This window comes from Malaya genurostris, chromosome 2 (assembly GCF_030247185.1).
Source record: "Malaya genurostris strain Urasoe2022 chromosome 2, Malgen_1.1, whole genome shotgun sequence".
Taxonomy (NCBI): domain Eukaryota; kingdom Metazoa; phylum Arthropoda; class Insecta; order Diptera; family Culicidae; genus Malaya; species Malaya genurostris.
The window spans coordinates 247,229,041-247,249,820 of NC_080571.1; the positions used below are offsets into that span (position 1 = coordinate 247,229,041).

General features: G+C 38.4%; 1 protein-coding gene across 1 annotated transcript; it reads left to right on the plus strand.

The window, feature by feature from the left end:
- Positions 1-5,730: 5,730 nt before the first annotated feature.
- On the plus strand, positions 5,731-20,565 carry LOC131428554 (uncharacterized). Its single transcript, XM_058592592.1, has 12 exons — positions 5,731-6,887; positions 6,953-7,012; positions 7,073-7,274; positions 7,339-7,506; positions 7,569-7,663; positions 7,726-7,883; positions 18,176-18,359; positions 18,421-18,673; positions 18,730-18,986; positions 19,066-19,673; positions 19,729-20,050; positions 20,124-20,565. The coding sequence occupies exons 1-12, from the start codon at positions 6,839-6,841 to the stop codon at positions 20,402-20,404; spliced, it is 2,637 nt and encodes an 878-aa protein (XP_058448575.1). The 5' UTR covers positions 5,731-6,838; the 3' UTR covers positions 20,405-20,565.
- The last annotated feature ends 215 nt before the right edge of the window (positions 20,566-20,780 follow it).

Sequence of the window (20,780 nt, forward strand, 5' to 3'; positions counted from 1 at the left end):
AAATAGGACACTGCTCGCTACTAATCAAAATTTCAATCATTTATAATTGAAAATACGTGGCTTGATACATTCAAATAGAATCTTAGAAATATTTCCAATCAAATAATGAAATAGTATTAATAATTGATACAAAATATACTGAGCTGTAAGTGTTTAAAACCTGACCACATTTCCACTTGTATTTTTCTAATTTGCACCCCTATATAGAAAATAAAGATTTCACTCGATTTTACGTTTCGTCTTAGACTCATCAGTGCGTAGCAGTTTATGTTGAACTGCTACCTCCGACCTGACGGTTCAACATAAACCGCTAGGCAGACGTAAAGTTAATGCTATTTGCAAAACACTTCTTTGATATTACACTTAAGTGTAATATCAAAACCGACGTCCCGAACGAAACAAGTTTCGGCTTGCTAGCCGTACAGATTTTGGTAAGTTTGAGAGGTAAAGAGCTTTTACCCCCTAATTTATGCTAGGTGCATATAACCAATTTCACTCGATTTTACGTTTCGTCTTAGACTCATCAGTGCGTAGCAGTTTATGTTGAACTGCTACCTCCGACCTGACGGTTCAACATAAACCGCTAGGCAGACGTAAAGTTAATGCTATTTGCAAAACACTTCTTTGATATTACACTTAAGTGTAATATCAAAACCGACGTCCCGAACGAAACAAGTTTCGGCTTGCTAGCCGTACAGATTTTGGTAAGTTTGAGAGGTAAAGAGCTTTTACCCCCTAATTTATGCTAGGTGCATATAACCAATTTCACTCGATTTTACGTTTCGTCTTAGACTCATCAGTGCGTAGCAGTTTATGTTGAACTGCTACCTCCGACCTGACGGTTCAACATAAACCGCTAGGCAGACGTAAAGTTAATGCTATTTGCAAAACACTTCTTTGATATTACACTTAAGTGTAATATCAAAACCGACGTCCCGAACGAAACAAGTTTCGGCTTGCTAGCCGTACAGATTTTGGTAAGTTTGAGAGGTAAAGAGCTTTTACCCCCTAATTTATGCTAGGTGCATATAACCAATTTCACTCGATTTTACGTTTCGTCTTAGACTCATCAGTGCGTAGCAGTTTATGTTGAACTGCTACCTCCGACCTGACGGTTCAACATAAACCGCTAGGCAGACGTAAAGTTAATGCTATTTGCAAAACACTTCTTTGATATTACACTTAAGTGTAATATCAAAACCGACAAATAGCATTAACTTTACGTCTGCCTAGCGGTTTATGTTGAACCGTCAGGTCGGAGGTAGCAGTTCAACATAAACTGCTACGCACTGATGAGTCTAAGACGAAACGTAAAATCGAGTGAAATTGGTTATATGCACCTAGCATAAATTAGGGGGTAAAAGCTCTTTACCTCTCAAACTTACCAAAATCTGTACGGCTAGCAAGCCGAAACTTGTTTCGTTCGGGACGTCGGTTTTGATATTACACTTAAGTGTAATATCAAAGAAGTGTTTTGCAAATAGCATTAACTTTACGTCTGCCTAGCGGTTTATGTTGAACCGTCAGGTCGGAGGTAGCAGTTCAACATAAACTGCTACGCACTGATGAGTCTAAGACGAAACGTAAAATCGAGTGAAATTGGTTATATGCACCTAGCATAAATTAGGGGGTAAAAGCTCTTTACCTCTCAAACTTACCAAAATCTGTACGGCTAGCAAGCCGAAACTTGTTTCGTTCGGGACGTCGGTTTTGATATTACACTTAAGTGTAATATCAAAGAAGTGTTTTGCAAATAGCATTAACTTTACGTCTGCCTAGCGGTTTATGTTGAACCGTCAGGTCGGAGGTAGCAGTTCAACATAAACTGCTACGCACTGATGAGTCTAAGACGAAACGTAAAATCGAGTGAAATTGGTTATATGCACCTAGCATAAATTAGGGGGTAAAAGCTCTTTACCTCTCAAACTTACCAAAATCTGTACGGCTAGCAAGCCGAAACTTGTTTCGTTCGGGACGTCGGTTTTGATATTACACTTAAGTGTAATATCAAAGAAGTGTTTTGCAAATAGCATTAACTTTACGTCTGCCTAGCGGTTTATGTTGAACCGTCAGGTCGGAGGTAGCAGTTCAACATAAACTGCTACGCACTGATGAGTCTAAGACGAAACGTAAAATCGAGTGAAATTGGTTATATGCACCTAGCATAAATTAGGGGGTAAAAGCTCTTTACCTCTCAAACTTACCAAAATCTGTACGGCTAGCAAGCCGAAACTTGTTTCGTTCGGGACGTCGGTTTTGATATTACACTTAAGTGTAATATCAAAGAAGTGTTTTGCAAATAGCATTAACTTTACGTCTGCCTAGCGGTTTATGTTGAACCGTCAGGTCGGAGGTAGCAGTTCAACATAAACTGCTACGCACTGATGAGTCTAAGACGAAACGTAAAATCGAGTGAAATTGGTTATATGCACCTAGCATAAATTAGGGGGTAAAAGCTCTTTACCTCTCAAACTTACCAAAATCTGTACGGCTAGCAAGCCGAAACTTGTTTCGTTCGGGACGTCGGTTTTGATATTACACTTAAGTGTAATATCAAAGAAGTGTTTTGCAAATAGCATTAACTTTACGTCTGCCTAGCGGTTTATGTTGAACCGTCAGGTCGGAGGTAGCAGTTCAACATAAACTGCTACGCACTGATGAGTCTAAGACGAAACGTAAAATCGAGTGAAATTGGTTATATGCACCTAGCATAAATTAGGGGGTAAAAGCTCTTTACCTCTCAAACTTACCAAAATCTGTACGGCTAGCAAGCCGAAACTTGTTTCGTTCGGGACGTCGGTTTTGATATTACACTTAAGTGTAATATCAAAGAAGTGTTTTGCAAATAGCATTAACTTTACGTCTGCCTAGCGGTTTATGTTGAACCGTCAGGTCGGAGGTAGCAGTTCAACATAAACTGCTACGCACTGATGAGTCTAAGACGAAACGTAAAATCGAGTGAAATTGGTTATATGCACCTAGCATAAATTAGGGGGTAAAAGCTCTTTACCTCTCAAACTTACCAAAATAAAGATTTGTTTCACATCAAAATCTGCAAACCAACCTTGGGCCTGGGGTAGGTTTGCAGAGATTCTCAAAAAATTTTGAAACATATCAAACGTATCAATGAAAACGTTTACTGATGAGAGAAGATAATGTTCGCCATTTTATATAATATCAGTATGTAGAAAAGATTGTGCAACTTACTTCAGCTCTCGCTGTTTGTTTTTTCATCCGCCAGTGTAGGTAGCATTGCCTTTCTACTCAAATGAAATCATCTTTTAGGTGAACGCAAGTCTCTGTTATAAAACAAACAATTTTCCACAAAGTATTGAAACATAAAAGAACGCAGAGGTCTCCTAATACAGCGTTACTTCCAATCAAAATGAAATACGAACCTTTAACTAGATTGACAATATTTAATAATTAGGATAACTTTTTTACTCTTTCTGTTTGACGACTAAGCCAATATTTCTTTTTTCTTTTTATGCGATACTCACCTAACCAGAGACCATTTTTGTAGAAACAGAAAATGAAAATTATAGAATGATAGTACTCAAGAGAGAGCAAGGATGTGAATATATAGAACGGAAAAGGAGAGACGTCACAGAGGGTCATTTAAGCAAGCAGAAATCTTTTAGTAACTTAACTTTTACCTTCTACCAGTCGGGCGTCGGGCTTAGGCATCTGAACAATGCGAATCGCCCAAGTCTCTGACATGTCGGAAAGTAGTGATAAAGGTCTTTTACCATTTACTATCGAACCGGATAACGGATTGAATAATGTTAGGATAACCTTTTTAAAAAGTGTATTCTCATATAAATTTAAGTGAGTTTGAGTTTTGTCTACAATTTTTCTAATAGTGGATTCATCACACTTACAAACATTGTTAAAATTGTTAAAATTTTGAGATATTGATGCTTGAATATGTAGTATTTAGTAATTAATTTGTCAAACAACTTATTAGTTTGTTAACATAAAAATATACGATCTTTGACAAAAATATGTATTTTGATAATTGAAATATAATTATAGAACATTTGAAAATTTTGAAAATTCATTGAATAAAGTTTATGATGGGAAAACTTGATTTTGGGGGTGCCGAAGACATAAATACCTTAAAATGTGGTGGTGTTGAGATAAGACGCATTGTTCATTGAAACAGTTTATTCACATTGTTTATTGAAAAGACACTCGACCAACCAGCCCCAGTATCCCCTATCATGGCTAATTTTCATCCGAAACTTGAAGATGTTCTTGTTGTAATTTATCCATGTTCAAAGAAGCACTTATCAAATTGGTCTTAATAGCAAGTTTGAAATAAAAGTATTGCAACAAATGAAAAATTGAAAATTTATGATAACATTTTTTAACCCAATTTAGATTTTATTACATTTTTTTACCTCTTTGCTCTGAATGACTGTTGATATATTATATTGCCATAGCACCCTTCATTTAGGCCTAATTTTATAACAATCGCTTCAGCCATCTTTGGGAAAATGAAGGAAGTGCAATTTTGAAATATGTAATTACTATTTCCGATACTTCTGGAACCAAAAACCGGAGACCGCCGTAGTCAAAGTTGATTCGCTTAGTCATCAACTGATTTGACCATCAAATTGAGGCAGTTTTGGGCTCAATTTAAAAGAATTTCTTACGTTTTTGCATAGATCATAGATCATATTTCAATTCTTTCGCGTGAAAAAAGGTTTTCTAAATTCCATTCGAATTTAGTGTAAATATTACAAAACACCCCCTTATCATTTGTATCAACAGATACATTTAGGCTTAATACTACAATTAAAACTAACAGTTAAAACTAAATCTATGACTCTATAGCTAGTTGATTGTCACCAAGCATAACAGTTCAGTAATAGTGCTCTTTCTTAAAAGGTGAGAGAAAGAAGAAAAGTGGATAGGTAAATGGAATACAGGGGTGTGTGTAGGAGGTGCTAAACGAGCGTAAGCGAACGAAGGGGTTAGAATCAGCATGTAGATGGTGGAAGACAGAAAAAGGAGGAAATTGCATGTGGTAGGCATCACGAGTGTGGGCCGAGGACAAAAAGTTTATTAACTCAGTTCCTCGTGCTGGTAGATCTTAAAGCCTGAGCTCCAGGTAGTCTTTGGCTGACCCAGAGCGTCTACAATAAACTAGTTAATTGTAAGTTGATTCACGAGTATAGACCGTGATCAATAAAATCGTTATTGCAGTTTGTTATGCTGGTAGTTCTTAAGACCTGAACACCAGATAGTTTTTGGATGAACAGGCGCTACCTAATAACTCATCACAATGATCCATTTTATTGAATGTGATACCTCAACTATGGACCACAGAAAACAAACTCACTAATGTCATTGGTTCCGTTGGTAGACCTCAAGGCCTATATTCCAAGGAGGTTTTGGATGGACAAGAAATTCCACAGACATTACCACAGTGTGTTAATTTGCTAAATATAGTACTACGAGAACATACCACACTCAAAAGTTATGCAAAAGTCATCAATTACGCGTTCATATACTGATTTCCTTTTTCCAGAGAATTCTTGGATGCTTCCGATCTAAACTAGGTTCTATAAAACCACACAATTCCGTGAAGTACATTTCATAAAATTCAATTCACTAGAGCATGTTGGATTGTTTTATATACGTATAAAAATATTTAAATAGAAAGTCGCGTTATTTCAAATAAAACGCGTAAAAAAAGTTGTGTGAAATAAGTTCGCGTAAATTGAGGTTTTAATGTATTAGGATTTATAAACGTATTCTTGATATCTTGATTAATTGTGGTACCCCTCTAGATGGACCAAAGCGTGGCAATTTTTTTTTTCGAACCGTTTTGAACATTTACTTAATGTAACGAATATTTAAGATAAAAAAGTTTTTGGTCGGGCTATTAGTCGCTAGAGAGTGTGCAAATTTCTGTACGCAATTAATATCTCATTGAAATAGTGAAAACAATTGTTAAACAAAATTGTTCCCGTTTTGTCCCCTTTTCACCTACATAGTTTTAAGCTTCAATCAACCATCTTTAACCAAGTGTTCTTTTTTTTGAAAAACTGTGCAAGATCAGCAGATCATAGTTAAATTCAAAGATTAGTAGAAGACAGTATAGTAACTAGCTGGTTTTTGTATGTTTGTGTCATCCTGTGACACTAATGAACATAGTCCGATGTGATTGTAATTTTGGTAATTTTGCGACTCCGTTGCGATTTTGATAACACACACCGTACATATTTTGATTGTAGTTTAATGCGTTGTTAGTTCGTCACGTTTACTCTAGTTTCAGGTAGTAGTTCATCAAACCCGTCATTTTGGATAAACTCGTCTCCATACACGTTATTAACTACAGAGTAAAGAGTTGAAAAGTTACGCACGTTTGACGTTAGATTGTGGTAAAGAATGTCGAATACATCGCCACAGGCTCAAAACAAGTAGTATTCGCGTGACTGAGTCACGAACACGCGACGTAAGAACTTTTCAAACTTGTTTGCGGCATTGCAACTGAGCGGTTATGAGATAGACGATACCTTCGGTGTTGAAGCTGAAATGATTATTCTTTGCATCATCTCCTTGGGAATAACCGTAAAACGCGATGTATTTGTTATCATCGTTGGAATTAAATAGAAAATATAATATAATACATTTGAAGAGTTTCATCACTAGAAACTATTGCCCAAGTAGTATTGATCACTTACTATGATACGCAGTTGGTACTGCAGTAGATGTAGTCGGTAGAACCGTTTCAAGACACAGTTAATGTCTATCACACTATTCAGTTGGGTTAGATCTAGGTTACTTTATTGTTGTAAAAAATTTATCGCTGCTTTAAATCTACAAAATGCAGAAACTATGCGCATGGATTATGTTTCTGATTTTAGTTTGTCCTGGTTAGTATTTCCAGTACTGTTGTTAAAATCAACAACAGTTTTCACCAATGGTTTCGATTTTACAGGCAACGGACAGTTTGGTAGTGAAAATTTAATGCTTCCCAATGAACGTGAAACCTTGGATGGTGAGTACCCTTGTGATTATTTCTGTAAAAATCTAAAATTGAATCGAATAAATGTCATAGATTGCCAGCTACGGTTCCACCAATTATATGCTTCTCCTTTACCCAAGCCAGCTTTTGGTAGGCCTGCTTTACTGAAGGAATTTGCTCACATGGGAGCAATCGGCTGGACTCAAAAGGATGGAAACGTTTCTTGGCTTTGCGGAGGAACATTGATTTGGTACGATTTTGTACTGACCGCAGCTCATTGTGCCCAAAGTGTTAAGTACGATGGTATTATACATACTTGGGAGGGATAGTAGTAATATCTTATTGTATGTTTGTTAAAGTGGTCTGCATCCCGATGTGGTAAGGTTCGGCGATTTAAACATTTATAGTTCTGATGATGACAAATACGCACAGCAAATCTCGATAGCTAAGATTATTAGATTTCCCGAGCATCGATTTGCAACATTATATCATGACATAGCGTTGATTAAACTGGAAAAGAATATCACGTGAGTAGTCACTGTCAGGGTAAAATAGTATCCTTTCAATTCAAGTGCTAATTCTACCACAGAGTTCATGATACAGTGGTTCCAGCTTGTCTTTGGACTGATGACGAGATTAGATTTAGAACGCTCGAGGCAACCGGCTGGGGCAAAACTGGTTTCGGTATGTTCGTGGGTGCTAATGTAGTGGACAGCTATTTATAAACCTTTCCTTCAACATTTCAGGCTTAGAACAAACGCCGGTGCTTCTGAAAGTCACTCTGAAACCGATCGATAATGTCGAATGCAAAAAAGTGTATACCAACGAAACAATCCGTAAGTTACGGTTTGGACTTCAGGATCATCACATGTGTGCTGTCGATGAGAAAATGGACACTTGTGAGGTGAGTATCCGATTCAATAATCTCGAAAAATTCATGGTAAAACTTGTGAATCTTTTTTAATACAAAACAAACAACTTTACGAGGGGAAAACCAAAAAAGAAAATAGGAGCATAAATGTTTGCTTACGTTATTAGGTCACTAGAGACACAATGAAAAATAGCATTTCACTGACATTGGATAGTGTACAATTACGACTGCTCGCTAAATTAGGTTGGTGAAATTTACCCGGCTGTTTTATTGATAGGTTGATCTTCGCGTCGTTATCTATTAAGTTTGTTGGCGAGAATCGGTTTTGGCCATAAATAAATTTCAAAAGCAAATAAATAATAGAAAAGTGTTGAAATCTGGATCGATTTGCTCTAACTTTAATGAAACTTTGCATATATCTTCAGATATAGAGACCAAGTCATGACTAATTTTGGAATTTTTCACATTGTTGTAACTCGAAACTTATCAATTGTATGAAAGGGTGTCTAAAATGGTGGATGGAAATCGTTCGCATACTCTAAATAAACTATTGACTGAAAAATGAAAAGAAGAATGAATTTTGTTTTCGTTTCGTCCTAGACTCATCAGTGCATAGCAGTTCAATTTGAACCGCTAAGCAGACATAAAGTTTCTGCTATCTGCAGAACACTTTTTGTTTAGCACCGAAGTGCCATGTCATGCACTGATAAGTCTAAGATGAAACGTAAACAAAATTCAAAACGGTTATGTGCCCTAAACACAAAATTAGACTAGCCCATGAATGACCAAACCTGGAATCAGGAATCAGAACAAATTGGATCAAATTTGGAGATTTGTGCCTTGCCATCAATTTGTTTTTAGCATCATTTTCCCGTTATATAAGAGGTAAGGATAATTCGAAATAAATCGTTGCACCAGCTATAGCCAACTCATCATTGCCGATTGTATTCCACACAGAATTGCGTAGATTTCTGCTTCGAACACAGTACAGTATTTACCAAGTGAATGAAACTGCTCTAGCCTCATTTCACGACAGTAGATACCAGTACCAGCACGACCATTCAACAGAGAACCGTCCGTATAACAAACTATTTGTTCATCAAATTGTTGTTTCAAATAATCAGAAAACCATTCCTCACGAAGAGGATAGCTCACATAGAATGTTTTGAAAGGAAAACTGCATGTGAGAGTTAGGTCACTAGAAGCGCGTAAATACTCATCCCAGGTAACCATTTGATACCACAAGCGAGTAGCATAGTCTATAGGGTTACTGTTCCAAAGCCCGGTAACCTTAAGACAGTATGCACAAGATATTGCTTCTTGTTTTAGGAATACGTGTAGTGGTTTAATGCACAGTAGCGCCTCTAGAGCAGCAGTAGGAGTTGTCGTGAATGCTCCTGTCATCGCCATTAGGACCATCCTTTGGAGATGATTTAGCTTTGACTGAACTGTCGCGACTTCTCCTTTCTGCCACCATACAAGACATCCATATGCTAAAATTGGTCTAACAATAGTTGTGTAGATCCAATGAATGTATCTGGGTTTGAGTCCCCATGATTTTCCAAAAGCTCGTCTGCATTGGCCGAAAGCCATGCAAGCTCATTTAATCCAGAAGTCAATGCGAGCAGACCAATTCAGTTTTGAATCAAGAATAACCCCGACGTATTTAACTTGATCAACCAAAGTGACCTCTGAACCGAAGAACTGTAACGGACGAGCTCCTGTGATTATCCTACGATAAGTGGAAAGCCCGGATTTACAGATAATCCAACCTGACAACACCATTGTTCAACAGATCGCAGGGCTTGCTGCATTAAATCAAAGAGAGTGATAATGCTTATACCGGTCAGCAATATATGATAATCGTCGGCAAAACCATCAGCGACTAGGTTCCAAGATATTTCGTTCACGACTGCATTGTTTAACCTGCTGCAGCCATTCAGTCCTCGGCACGGAAATACAGCTTGACTTAGGAGTTCCTATTTTTGTGGCCTTTTACGACATGGAACAGGAAACCAGTGGATCAATTCTTGGTAGAAAATAATTCCGCCGGATGCCACACGGCTTACCTGTTTGGTGGACTGGTACCATCGGTACAGGTGGACCGTAGCATTATTCTTAGCCAGTTGGGAAACCGCTACCGACACTACACGGCTATCTAGGCTGCTCAGAAAGGGAAGTTGACATTGATGGACAACTTCCATGGATGGCCGAGCAGCCGTGATGTAAACAAACCTGAATCGGCCAGTTAAAGTCAAAAACCCTTATTCGTTCGGCACGTCAGTTTAGACATGGCACTTCGCTGCTAAACAAAAAGTGTTCTGCAAAAAGCAGAAACTTCACGTCTGCTTAGCGGTTCATGGTGGTAAAATTCAGGCAGTTTTGCATTAAGCAATTCAATTTAAACTGCTATTCTTTGATGAGTCTAAGACGAAACGTAAAAAAATTTCAAAACGGATATGTTACCTAAGCGCAAAATTAGGCTAACCCCTGAATGAATAGTAGAATGATTTTTAAAGAATTAGAGAGCTATTCATTTTCTATTTTTATCTGTATTTTATCGGTATTATCAAAACAACCATTTGATATTAATGCGATTACACCCAAACCACCGCTTACGAACCCTTATTTTACGTTACCTCTTTTTACGAACTCAATCCCAAATAACGTAATTTTTTTACTAACTAAATTCCAAATAACGTAGACGTAGACTGGATCCCACACATTGTTTACCGGCACATACTCATCAAACCCGTTTCGAAAATACCCATATTTTAAGGGTTTTTTTAAAAGGAATATCAATAAACCGGTAGTCGCCATCTTGAATTTCCAAAATATCTCAAACATAATTGTCCAGAAACTACTCTTTAAACCTGTTCGAAAAATATTGTAGTAGTTTCCATAGAATATAAATGAGTCGGGAATCGTTTTCAATGTATGCAAAAACCTCTTTTCACGTATTCCGAAAATACCCAATTTGTAAGGGTTTTGAAGGAATATCAATAAACCGGAAGTCGCGATCTTGGTTTGAGGGGGCTCTAAACATTGTTATCCGATATCCACTCATCAAGCCCACTCCGAAAATACCCATATTGTAATTTTTGCATAAATATCTGTTTATTAATCTTATTTTTGTGTATTACATCAACATTTTACAGTACAAGTGTTTTGACCCTTTGGCCTTTCATCTTTGTTGTTCATACGATTCGTTATTAATATTAGGTGTGTTAGTTACTCTTGTTTTACATACTAATGTTTAATCATAATATTTATTTTAATTATTTATAAAATGTCTACCTACTTATAACTATCCCTAACCTAATACGTACAAATTTTGAATTATTTGTATTTCAGAGATTGAGCACCTCTCTTCAAATTTCGTGCAGTATTGTTCGAATTTTTGTTCTAGTATATCCAGTGAGGCCATCTCATGTACTTCACTAGTCCTTGTCCAAGGGGGTAGATTTAGAATCATCTTTAAGATCTTACTTTGAATGCGTTGAAGCCTAAGTTTGTGTGTTCGTGCACAACCCCGCCAAACAGGGACTGCGTATTCAATTGCGGGGTAGATGATTTGTTTATAGACAGCCATCTGATTCTTCAGGCATAGTTTAGATGTTCTACAAATCAGCGGATACAGAGACCTAATGAGTATGCTGCATTTTTGAACGATTTTGTCAACATGTGACCTGAATATCAGATGTCTGTCAAAGGTGAGTCCTAGATAGATAACTTCATCGGACCATTGAATGACCTCATCACCGAATCGTATTCTGCATTCGTCTGATGGAACAAGTTTTGGAGATCTTGAATGTGGAAACAAGATGACCTGAGTTTTTGCTGCATTGATCACAATTTTCCAGCTTGTAAAATATTCTGTTAAAGCGTCCAGACCTGTCTGTAGTTTATTTTTCAGAGCATTAATGACACGACCTTTGTAGAGAATGGCAGTATCATCAGCAAATTGTGACAGAACACCACCACCTGGAAGAGGTGGGATGTCTGATGTGAAAATGTTGTATAGAATGGGACCTAGGATACTTCCCTGGGGTACACCAGCAGGAATAGTAAATCTTTCTGAAAGTGCATTATTCAGAGAAACCTGGAAGGCTCTATCTGCAAGATAATTTTTGATAATTTTAATAAGATACATGGGAAAATTATACCGATGCAGTTTAAACACCAGTCCATCGTGCCACACATTATCGAATGCCTTTTCAATATCCAATATTGCCATGGCAGTCGTTTTGGACACTGATTTGTTTTGCTGGATGACGTTGTTAACCCTTGTGAGCTGGTGGATGGTGGATCTTCCTCTCCGGAACCCAAACTGTTCTTCCAGAAATATATCCTGTTCATCTGCAAAAGCAAGAATTCGCCTTTGTATTGACTTTTCAAACAGCTTGGATAGGGCAGAGAGTAAGCTGATGGGCCGATAGCTCTTGGAAAAGGAAGGATCTTTCCCCGGTTTCAAAACTGGGATAACTTTAGCTAACTTCCACATTGAAGGGAAGTAACCAAGCTCCCAGCACCTGTTAAAAAGTTTAGCTAAGAAGACAAATGAGCGAATACTCAAATGTTTCAGCTCAATGTTGAATGTGTTGTCGAAACCGGGGGCCTTCATATTTTTAGATTTTTTCACAAAAGCCATCAGCTCATTCGCAGTGACTCTACTTTCCTCAGGAACTAAGCTGTCTGATTGGTCAACCTCAGCTACGCTATCAGCAACGGCTCTTTCATATGGACTAACAATGTTGAGTCCTAAATTGTGAGAACACACAAACTGCTGGCCTAGCGCATTTGCCTTCTCTACTGGTGTGATTAAAGGTATTCCTTCAGCTGCGTCCTGGGGTGACATCAGAGGAGGAATAGGCTTCGGTTTTTTCTTAAGCACCTTCGTTAAGGACCAGAAGGGCTTTGAATGTGGGAGAATTTCTCGAAGCTTTTGCTGGAAGTTCCTGTTGCGAAGCTCAGATATCCTTTCCTGGATTATCCTAGTTAAGTTGTTATAAGTAGTCTTCCTATCTAGGATGCCAGTTCGTTGATACTGCCTCCGGTAGATATTCCGAAGTCGGATGAGTTTCTTGGTGACACTGTCGATTTGAAGAGAGGAACTCGGCATATGTTGTACTGGAACCGTCCTATCACGAGCGACTGTGATTGAATGCTGGAAGGAAGATAGGGCTGCATCGATTTCCATCGGGGAATCAAGTGGTAAATCGATATTAATAAGTTGGTCGGCGATATGTTGAAATTGGACCCAATCGGTGCGATAATAGTTCCTCCGAGGTTGAATAGGCACTGTTTCTGGTGAAGATCCCAACGTCAATATTACTGGAAAGTGGTCAGAAGAGAGCTCGTTGAAGACAACCGGAGAGCTGTCTATAGCGATGTTGCTGATGAATATATCCAAAATGGAATGAACTCCCGATCTGGAAAGTCGCGTTGGTTGATCCGGAGCGAGAATGTTGTACTGTCCAGCTTCGTAATCTTCGGCAAGTACGAATCCGTTTCGATTCAGTCTTCTGTTTCCCCACAGCTCATGCAGTGCGTTCAGGTCCCCAGCAATGATGAATTTGTTCTGTCGTCGAGTGAGCATAGCCAGATCTCGCTTCAATGATGCACACGTACCATCTCGAAGATTGGTTTGTTTGGGGCAGTACGCTGCAATGATGATGATGGGTCCCATCGTCGTTGTAATCTCAATTCCGATGGCTTCTATGAGTTGCAATTTAAAGGCTGACAGAAGCCTGTGCTGAATGGATCGTTTAATGGCAATGGCAACTCCCCCTCCTCTGGTAGTTGCCCTGTCGAGCCTGTGAATCCTGTAATTGGAAATAAAAATAGAAATTTCAGGTTTAAGATGAGTTTCAGTTAAAATAGCAATATCGGCATTCTTCTCTTGAAGAAAGTCGGACAATTCAGCAGTTTTGCTCCTGAGTGAGCAAGCATTCCAATTTACTATAACCAACTCATTATATTGCATATTCGATGATGAATGTGCCTAAGGCGTTGATTTGCTCTAACCGCGTTCTGCAGTTTCGTAGTTTTGTTGTCATTGTTTCAAAAATGACGATCAGTTGTTCAGCAGAGAATAAATCACCAGAGTCATCCTTTGCTTGTGGTTGATTATTGCCCCATCCAGGAGGGATTCTTGAGGAAGATTCTTTTTGAGATCCAGCGGCTGAAGTCTTTGGATTGCTGCGAGGAAGTGGCGGCAAATTCGGAATATCCCTCTTCGGTGGGAGCCGTGGGAAATTAACTTCATCCTTCTGTGGAACATTCTTGCGCGTTGATTGTTTGCGGGACGCCTGTTGTCGAATTTTTGTGAACTCAGCACGTTTGGGACACGATTTGCTAGTAGATGGATGGTCGCCATCACAGTTCACACATTTTACAGCGATGTCATCTAGTAGGCAATCGTTGGTATTGTGTGGTTCGGCACACTTCCCGCACCGACTTTTCATGTGGCAATTCCTCGCTCCATGGCCGTAGTTCAAACAGTTCGTGCACTGTGTGACATCCCGATGTACCGGTTTATACTTTTGCCATTCGATGATTATGTGAAATAACGATTTAATCGTTTTCAGTTGACTCATGGTGATGGAGCCCTTCTCCAGATGAATCAGGTACAGTTGATCTCTAAACTTTTTGTCCGTATTATGGCGCTTCATTTTAAATACCATCAAAGGCTTTAGTCCAGCCTCCGACAGTGCCTGCTTTAGTTCGGCTTCCATCATGTCGGGTAGTCCTCGAAGTACAACCTTCATAGGTTTGTTGGCGGCAATATCGTGTGTGAAGTATTCCGCTTTTGTCTGCTTCAGATAGCATTCCACTCCTTTGTAGTGGTTCAAAGCCGGAACAGTTATTTTGTAGCCTTCAGTACATAAACGGATTGTTGCCTGTAGTCCTTTGCTGATCAGTGTGTTGAAATCCGAGCGTAGAGTTGGTGGGAAGCCCTTCAGGTAGAAAGGCGGCATTTTTTCCTTCTTCTGCAGTTCCTCTTCGACATCTACTGGCAGATCAGCATATTGGTTTTTACTCAGCAAACGGTCGTTTACCTGTACATCACTTGGCTTCAGACGCTTAGCATCCTTTGGATCCTTCTCGGATCTATGGCGGTTTTTACCCATAGCTTGGGTAGGTAGACAACTGCGAATAAAAAATAAAACAAAATCGAAATTAGTCGTAGTAGGTTATTCGTCTATCCACATCGAGTGTTAGATGACGAATACCCATATTGTAATTGCATTCAAGAATTATAAATGAACCGGAAGCCGCCATATTGGATTTTGTAACATCACATCCGTCGATTTAGGGGAAAGATAAAATAATTGAGATGAAGGAGCATTTTTTTATATTCAGTTTTCGGTATGGCCATCAGAGTCATAAGTGTTTTTTTTTCCATTGTCTTATCTCGGGTGCTGAAACGCGTTCCACGGAGCGGTGTCTTGAGTCGAGCGAATAGGAAAAAGTCGCAGGGAGCCAAATCACATGAATTCGGTGGTTGGTGGAAGGTATTAGTTTCGTTTTTAGCCAAATGTTCATGGCTAGCGATGGCATTGTTTGCTTACAAATCTGGTCTTTTTCGGTGAATTGCTTCAGGCAAAAGTCTCATAACGCCCAACTAATACTCCTAATAGTTAATCTGCGGTTTACGGTTATCCATTCTTTGATTTTGTTGATGTTTTCGTCGATTTTCGATGTCGATGACCTATCGCTTCTCTCATCATCATTCACAGAATTAGGGCCACTTCTTAAACGTTCATGCCACTGATAAAGGACTGTTTTCTTCAGAGTATCGTTTCCGAAACCGTTTTTAATATCAAATTTATACAAACTCGTTGTTGCAAATTAAATTCCATTTTGAAAATTGTACAAAATCGAGGACACGCACAATCGCAGATGTACTCAATACAGTGTAACTTTTCCAAATGTTCAGGTATCAAGCTAAAAATTTGATAGAATATCAATGACCGATAAGGCAACCTAAAAAAAATCTAGTGGGGTAAGGTAGTATTTTCTAGAGTGCCCAATAAACTGCATACAGCATCGTATTGGACACCATGTTTGTTTGGTTAACAGTTTTCGAGTTGCAGCGATTTGTAGAATGTAAGGAGTGTATCGAAAATAATCTATCCACAAATTTTTCTTTCAAATTATGATAAAAAAACGATATTTTATTCAAACTAAAAATTGATCCTTTATTGTACGAGGTTAAGCGTCTTGAGCATAATGAAAAACATAATGAAATTTAAGTTATTCCTTCACGAGTTTTCGAACTTTTGATCGAACGCTCCTGCATGTTCCCAGCTGCCTTTCCAGTCTTCTTGAAGACCCTCTTCACGATTGTCCAGTAATTTGGGCAATTTGGTAGATTGATATTTTTCTCAATGAATTTTTACCCTTTTACGCAAGCCAATTGAGAGTGGTTTTGGCATAGTGAGCCGACGCTAAACCGGCCAAAACAGGGGAGGTGTACTATGCTTCTTATATAAAGGCAGCAATCTCTTCTGGAAGCACTCAGATCCATAGATTTCTGCATTTATAGTTCCAGTAGTGTACAAAATGGTTGACTTCAAACCACAGGAACATATTGCTTGCCATACCAGTACCTTTCGACCGAATTTCTTCACTTGAATCGACCTGTCCGCATCGCTCACATCCTTTCCAACGACGACAGTAAAGTATTGTGGAACTGGAAGGATTTTTGAGTACTCCTTTACATAAGTCTCATCGTCCATCAAAACGCATGCATCTGGACACTGTAAAAGACGCGAATACCTACAATTTCTGGGCCCTTGTTGATGCTCGCTTCTTCTGTTCTACACTTTGTTTCGAGATTTTCTTCTTCTTGTAGGTCTTCAGGTGATTTCGTCTCTTGATACGTTGGATCATTCCGACACTCGTTTCTGCTTTTTTGGCCAAATCACATATTGACATTGATTTGTTCTTTTTGATTAGAGATACTACTTTCTGGTCCAGTTTCGGGTTGGAAGAACCGGGTTTTCTGCCTCTTCCTGGTAGCTTATCCAAAGAATAGTGTTCCCCAAACTTATTAATGATGGTTTTAACACTGACATGATGAATTCCAAACCGCTTCGCCAATTTTCGCATAGTAATACCCTTCTCACTTAGCCATGAGTCCAGAACCTTAATTTTCACTTCCTTTTCAATACGCGACATTTTGAAAATGCAGAATTTCAACCGCACAAACAATTAAACAAACGAAAGCTGACAGCCAAACGCACAGCATGCTGTGATCTGAGCATGAAAAACCATGACATATACATGCGTACAACACAAATGTATGTGGATAGCTTATTTTTGATACACTCCTTACATGCAAGATAACATTCGCCCATTTTATAAATCAGTCTTGAATATAATCTGTCTCTCCTTCTGTGTAAAATAAATGGTTTACAATATGTCTGTAAAGTCTGATAACTTGCTACTCATTTCTGAAATCGCTACATACGTAACAAAACATATTTGAATTCAATCTTGTTAGATATCTTTAGTCAGGGAAACTGATTGGATTTATATTTCGGGATTATTTGTGCACTGCTTCTGAGGTAGTTTAGTCCGTTGAGCGGAAGAGTTTTCACCTTGACATCTTAGAGCTGGGGTAGTGTGCCTTATTAAATATATTGTTAAATTTAAAAAAAAAATCTAAAAATCGCTAAATTTGAGGTATACTTTGTGAAATTTATACACTTATCGGGTATAACTTGCTTCAAATGATAGGTTTCGGAGATTATTTGTACTATCCATTTATTAAGCATTCAGACTACTACTGTTCATTCTTCAAAATGATGCGGAATTTTTGATAATAGAATTGAAAATATTTAAATATACTTTTTGTTGTGGGATCTCATTGTTGGAAGGCGGAAAATTAGCTTGTTTGCGCTCACGATCCAGTACTTTTTTTAGGCAGACTTTGGCATCCGTGCATCACGCGAAGCGCACGGTAGCCTGGAATCCGTCAAATTGTCCCTAAGCCAGATCAATGGCAAATTTTTTGGCCCTGGCAAAATCATATTTGCGGTAACATGTCAAGGCACCGGATTTCATTACTGTTGTTTTAAAAGGCTAGAAAAAAGTATCCCAAAAAGTTGGCAAACAATGTATACTGAAGCTGAATGGATCTCGGAAATGTTACTTCGAACTGTAGTAGAGTGTAATGGGGAACAGGGAAATAAATCAAAATTTGATTGACTCATAACTATAGATAATGTCAGGATTTTGTTAATTTTTTTATATATACATCAGTTCTCGCAAGATTTTTTCGTGTTGATTACGAAACGGTATTTTCTGCATTCCAGGGTGATTCGGGAGGCCCCTTGCAAACCAAGTTATTGCACAACGGCAGAGTAACACCGTTTGTAGTTGGTATAACATCGTTCGGAACGGCTTGTGGAAATGCAGCTCCTGGAGTGTATACAAAAATTGGTCCTTACCTTGATTGGATAGTTGAAACTATGCAAAAACACGGTGCAGACGTGGATGGTATGTACATAACGTATGTCTAAGAACTAAGAATGGAAATGTTCTTAAATCTTTTTCCTAGGGGACACTTATAATGCTACATTTTGTTCTTTGCGATTTGTGGATTACCGTGAATATGAGGATTCTGTCATTACGTATAGAGATAACGAATATGCGTCATATGACTCTGATAATCGACACATGTTCATTGTGGACAAATTACCATCGCACGTGGTTAAACTTGATTGGGACCTTGGAGGTCACGAAAACTGTTACGGAGTGATTTTTGACGAAACTACAGTGTTAACACTGGCTCAATGCGCTGCTCATGCGGGGTAGGTTTAAAAGTTTCAATATATGCAGCTTGGACTTAAAACTAGTTAGTTTGTAGGGAACCAGTAAAACATATTATATACAGTAGTAATGGGAATGATACGAAAGTGAATGTCTCAGAAATACATATTCATCCGAAGTATACCGAGGGTTCCGGATATTATAACATTGCCATTTTATTGTTGAGTAACCTTATCGATATATACCAGGTTCAGCCAACTTGTATCGTGCATGGTAGTAGTATACCATTTAATGAGGTTCACCTGTTTGGTTACGGGCGGAAAGATATCAATTCTTTTTGGTATTTTAGTTCCGGTGAGTCTGCTGTAATTTTCTTTGTAATGATGTAATTCTGTTTGGCTGAGTACAAAACAAATAATCGAAAAATTTCTAGAGCCAGATCCTGCAGTATCTCTTCTTCGACCACGCGTGACAATTCAGAATGCAACCGAATGTAGAATTCCTAGCAAATATAGTTCGAGGATTGAGAAAGGACTGACTGGGGAGCACATTTGTGTAGGTAACGATATGTTCCTAGTTCCGGAGTCATGCGAAGCGATCATTGGTGGTATTATTGATGGTGGCAAACTTGGTGGCCTTTATCCCTTGACATTTGGATTAAATCAGTTTGGCAGAGATTGCGGCTTTGGTGAACATTCGATTGCTACTGGCCTGGCAAGTCATGTTGAATGGATGAAATCTGTGCTACTTCCAAATTTAACTACGTCAAGTGATGTGTTGCATTATATTGATTCAGATTTGCATGCAGGTGATTCATGTACGAGTTATAATGGTGACCATGCTCGATGTGTGCCGATAGCCAGATGTTCAAAAAATTGGAAATCGCATCTGTCTTCGGCGACCATTCGCTTTTGTTCGTCAAGTTCTGTAGTATGCTGTCCATTGACCGATATTGAAAATAGCTTCGAAGTGCATTCTGAGCTTGCTGAGTGTCCAAATATTGTGAGCAAACTTAAGCCAAAGGTGCCAAATGGATCATTGGTATTTGTTCATGTTACCTTTGTTAATGTTGTTAGTAAAACAATTTATTTATTAGGTTTACCTTGGATGGGTGATTGAAGATGCCTTGAATTTCAATTGTATAGGAACAATTATCACAAAAAAGATCATCTTGACAACTGCGAGCTGCCTTGGAAATTCTGTTCCTAATTTTGTTAGACTCGCGGGTAATGCAACTAAGCTTACGTTCGAAACAGACGCTTCTTTTGTTCACAGTGCATTCAACGCAACCGACAACAGCAACGATATTGGGCTAGTAAGGTTAATCGAGTCCTTAGAATGGAGTTCGTTTGTATATCCGTCATGCCTTTGGATGAATAGAACGCATACTCCACTGGTTCTTGAAATGATAATCCCTAGTAAGTAAGATATCGTACCGAAGGCATAATTTTATTAATACTAACTTTCGTTCAATTTTTCTTTACTTTGTAGGTGGACCGGAGGATGTATTTTTTTCCAGACTTAGAACAATGTACAATTCGGATTGTCAAAGAACGCACGGCACCCAACTGAAGGAATACCACATTTGTGCGAGGGATTTTCAACGGAATGTCACTTGTGTTTCAATTCCTAGTTATTTGCAGTGGGAAAGAAGAGACCGGGTGCAATTTGTTATTGGCTTCGCAACAGATGCGCCAGATTGCGATAGCTGGAACTATATGTTATTCACTAGAGTTTCTGCATTTGTAGAATGGATTAGCAATGTGCTGTGATTGATCATGGCGAAAGGAAACGTTCATGGAATAAATATTGTGAATGGTTAGTCTAATAACAAGTAATTTTGGAAAACGAGGATTTTATTGTTTCGATTAATTATTAAAAAACCGCGAATCATCAATAAAATTTATGACTGTATCAAGCGAGAAATGAAAGTTAACTGTATCACCTTTTTCGAAACCCGATTACCATTTTACTGAATCATTCAATAATCTAAAAAAAAACTAAATTTTCGATGTCGAAGAAAAACATATTGTGGTATTCGTGGAGTAACTGTACATAAGAAACACAGAGAACAGACATTTAAGGTTTGCCAAGTTTTTTTTTAAAAGTCGTGTAAAGCATAGAAGTGAAAATTCGATGGAAATCTGC

Excerpts from the sequence above, each read along its gene's own strand:
- LOC131428554 (XM_058592592.1), top strand. The coding sequence starts at position 6,839 with ATGCAGAAACTATGCGCATGGATTATGTTTCTGATTTTAGTTTGTCCT. Across the intron at positions 7,884-18,175 it reads AGAAAATGGACACTTGTGAG|GGTGATTCGGGAGGCCCCTT; the intron begins GTGAGTATCCGA and ends TCTGCATTCCAG. Across the intron at positions 18,987-19,065 it reads TTTTTGGTATTTTAGTTCCG|AGCCAGATCCTGCAGTATCT; the intron begins GTGAGTCTGCTG and ends AAAAATTTCTAG.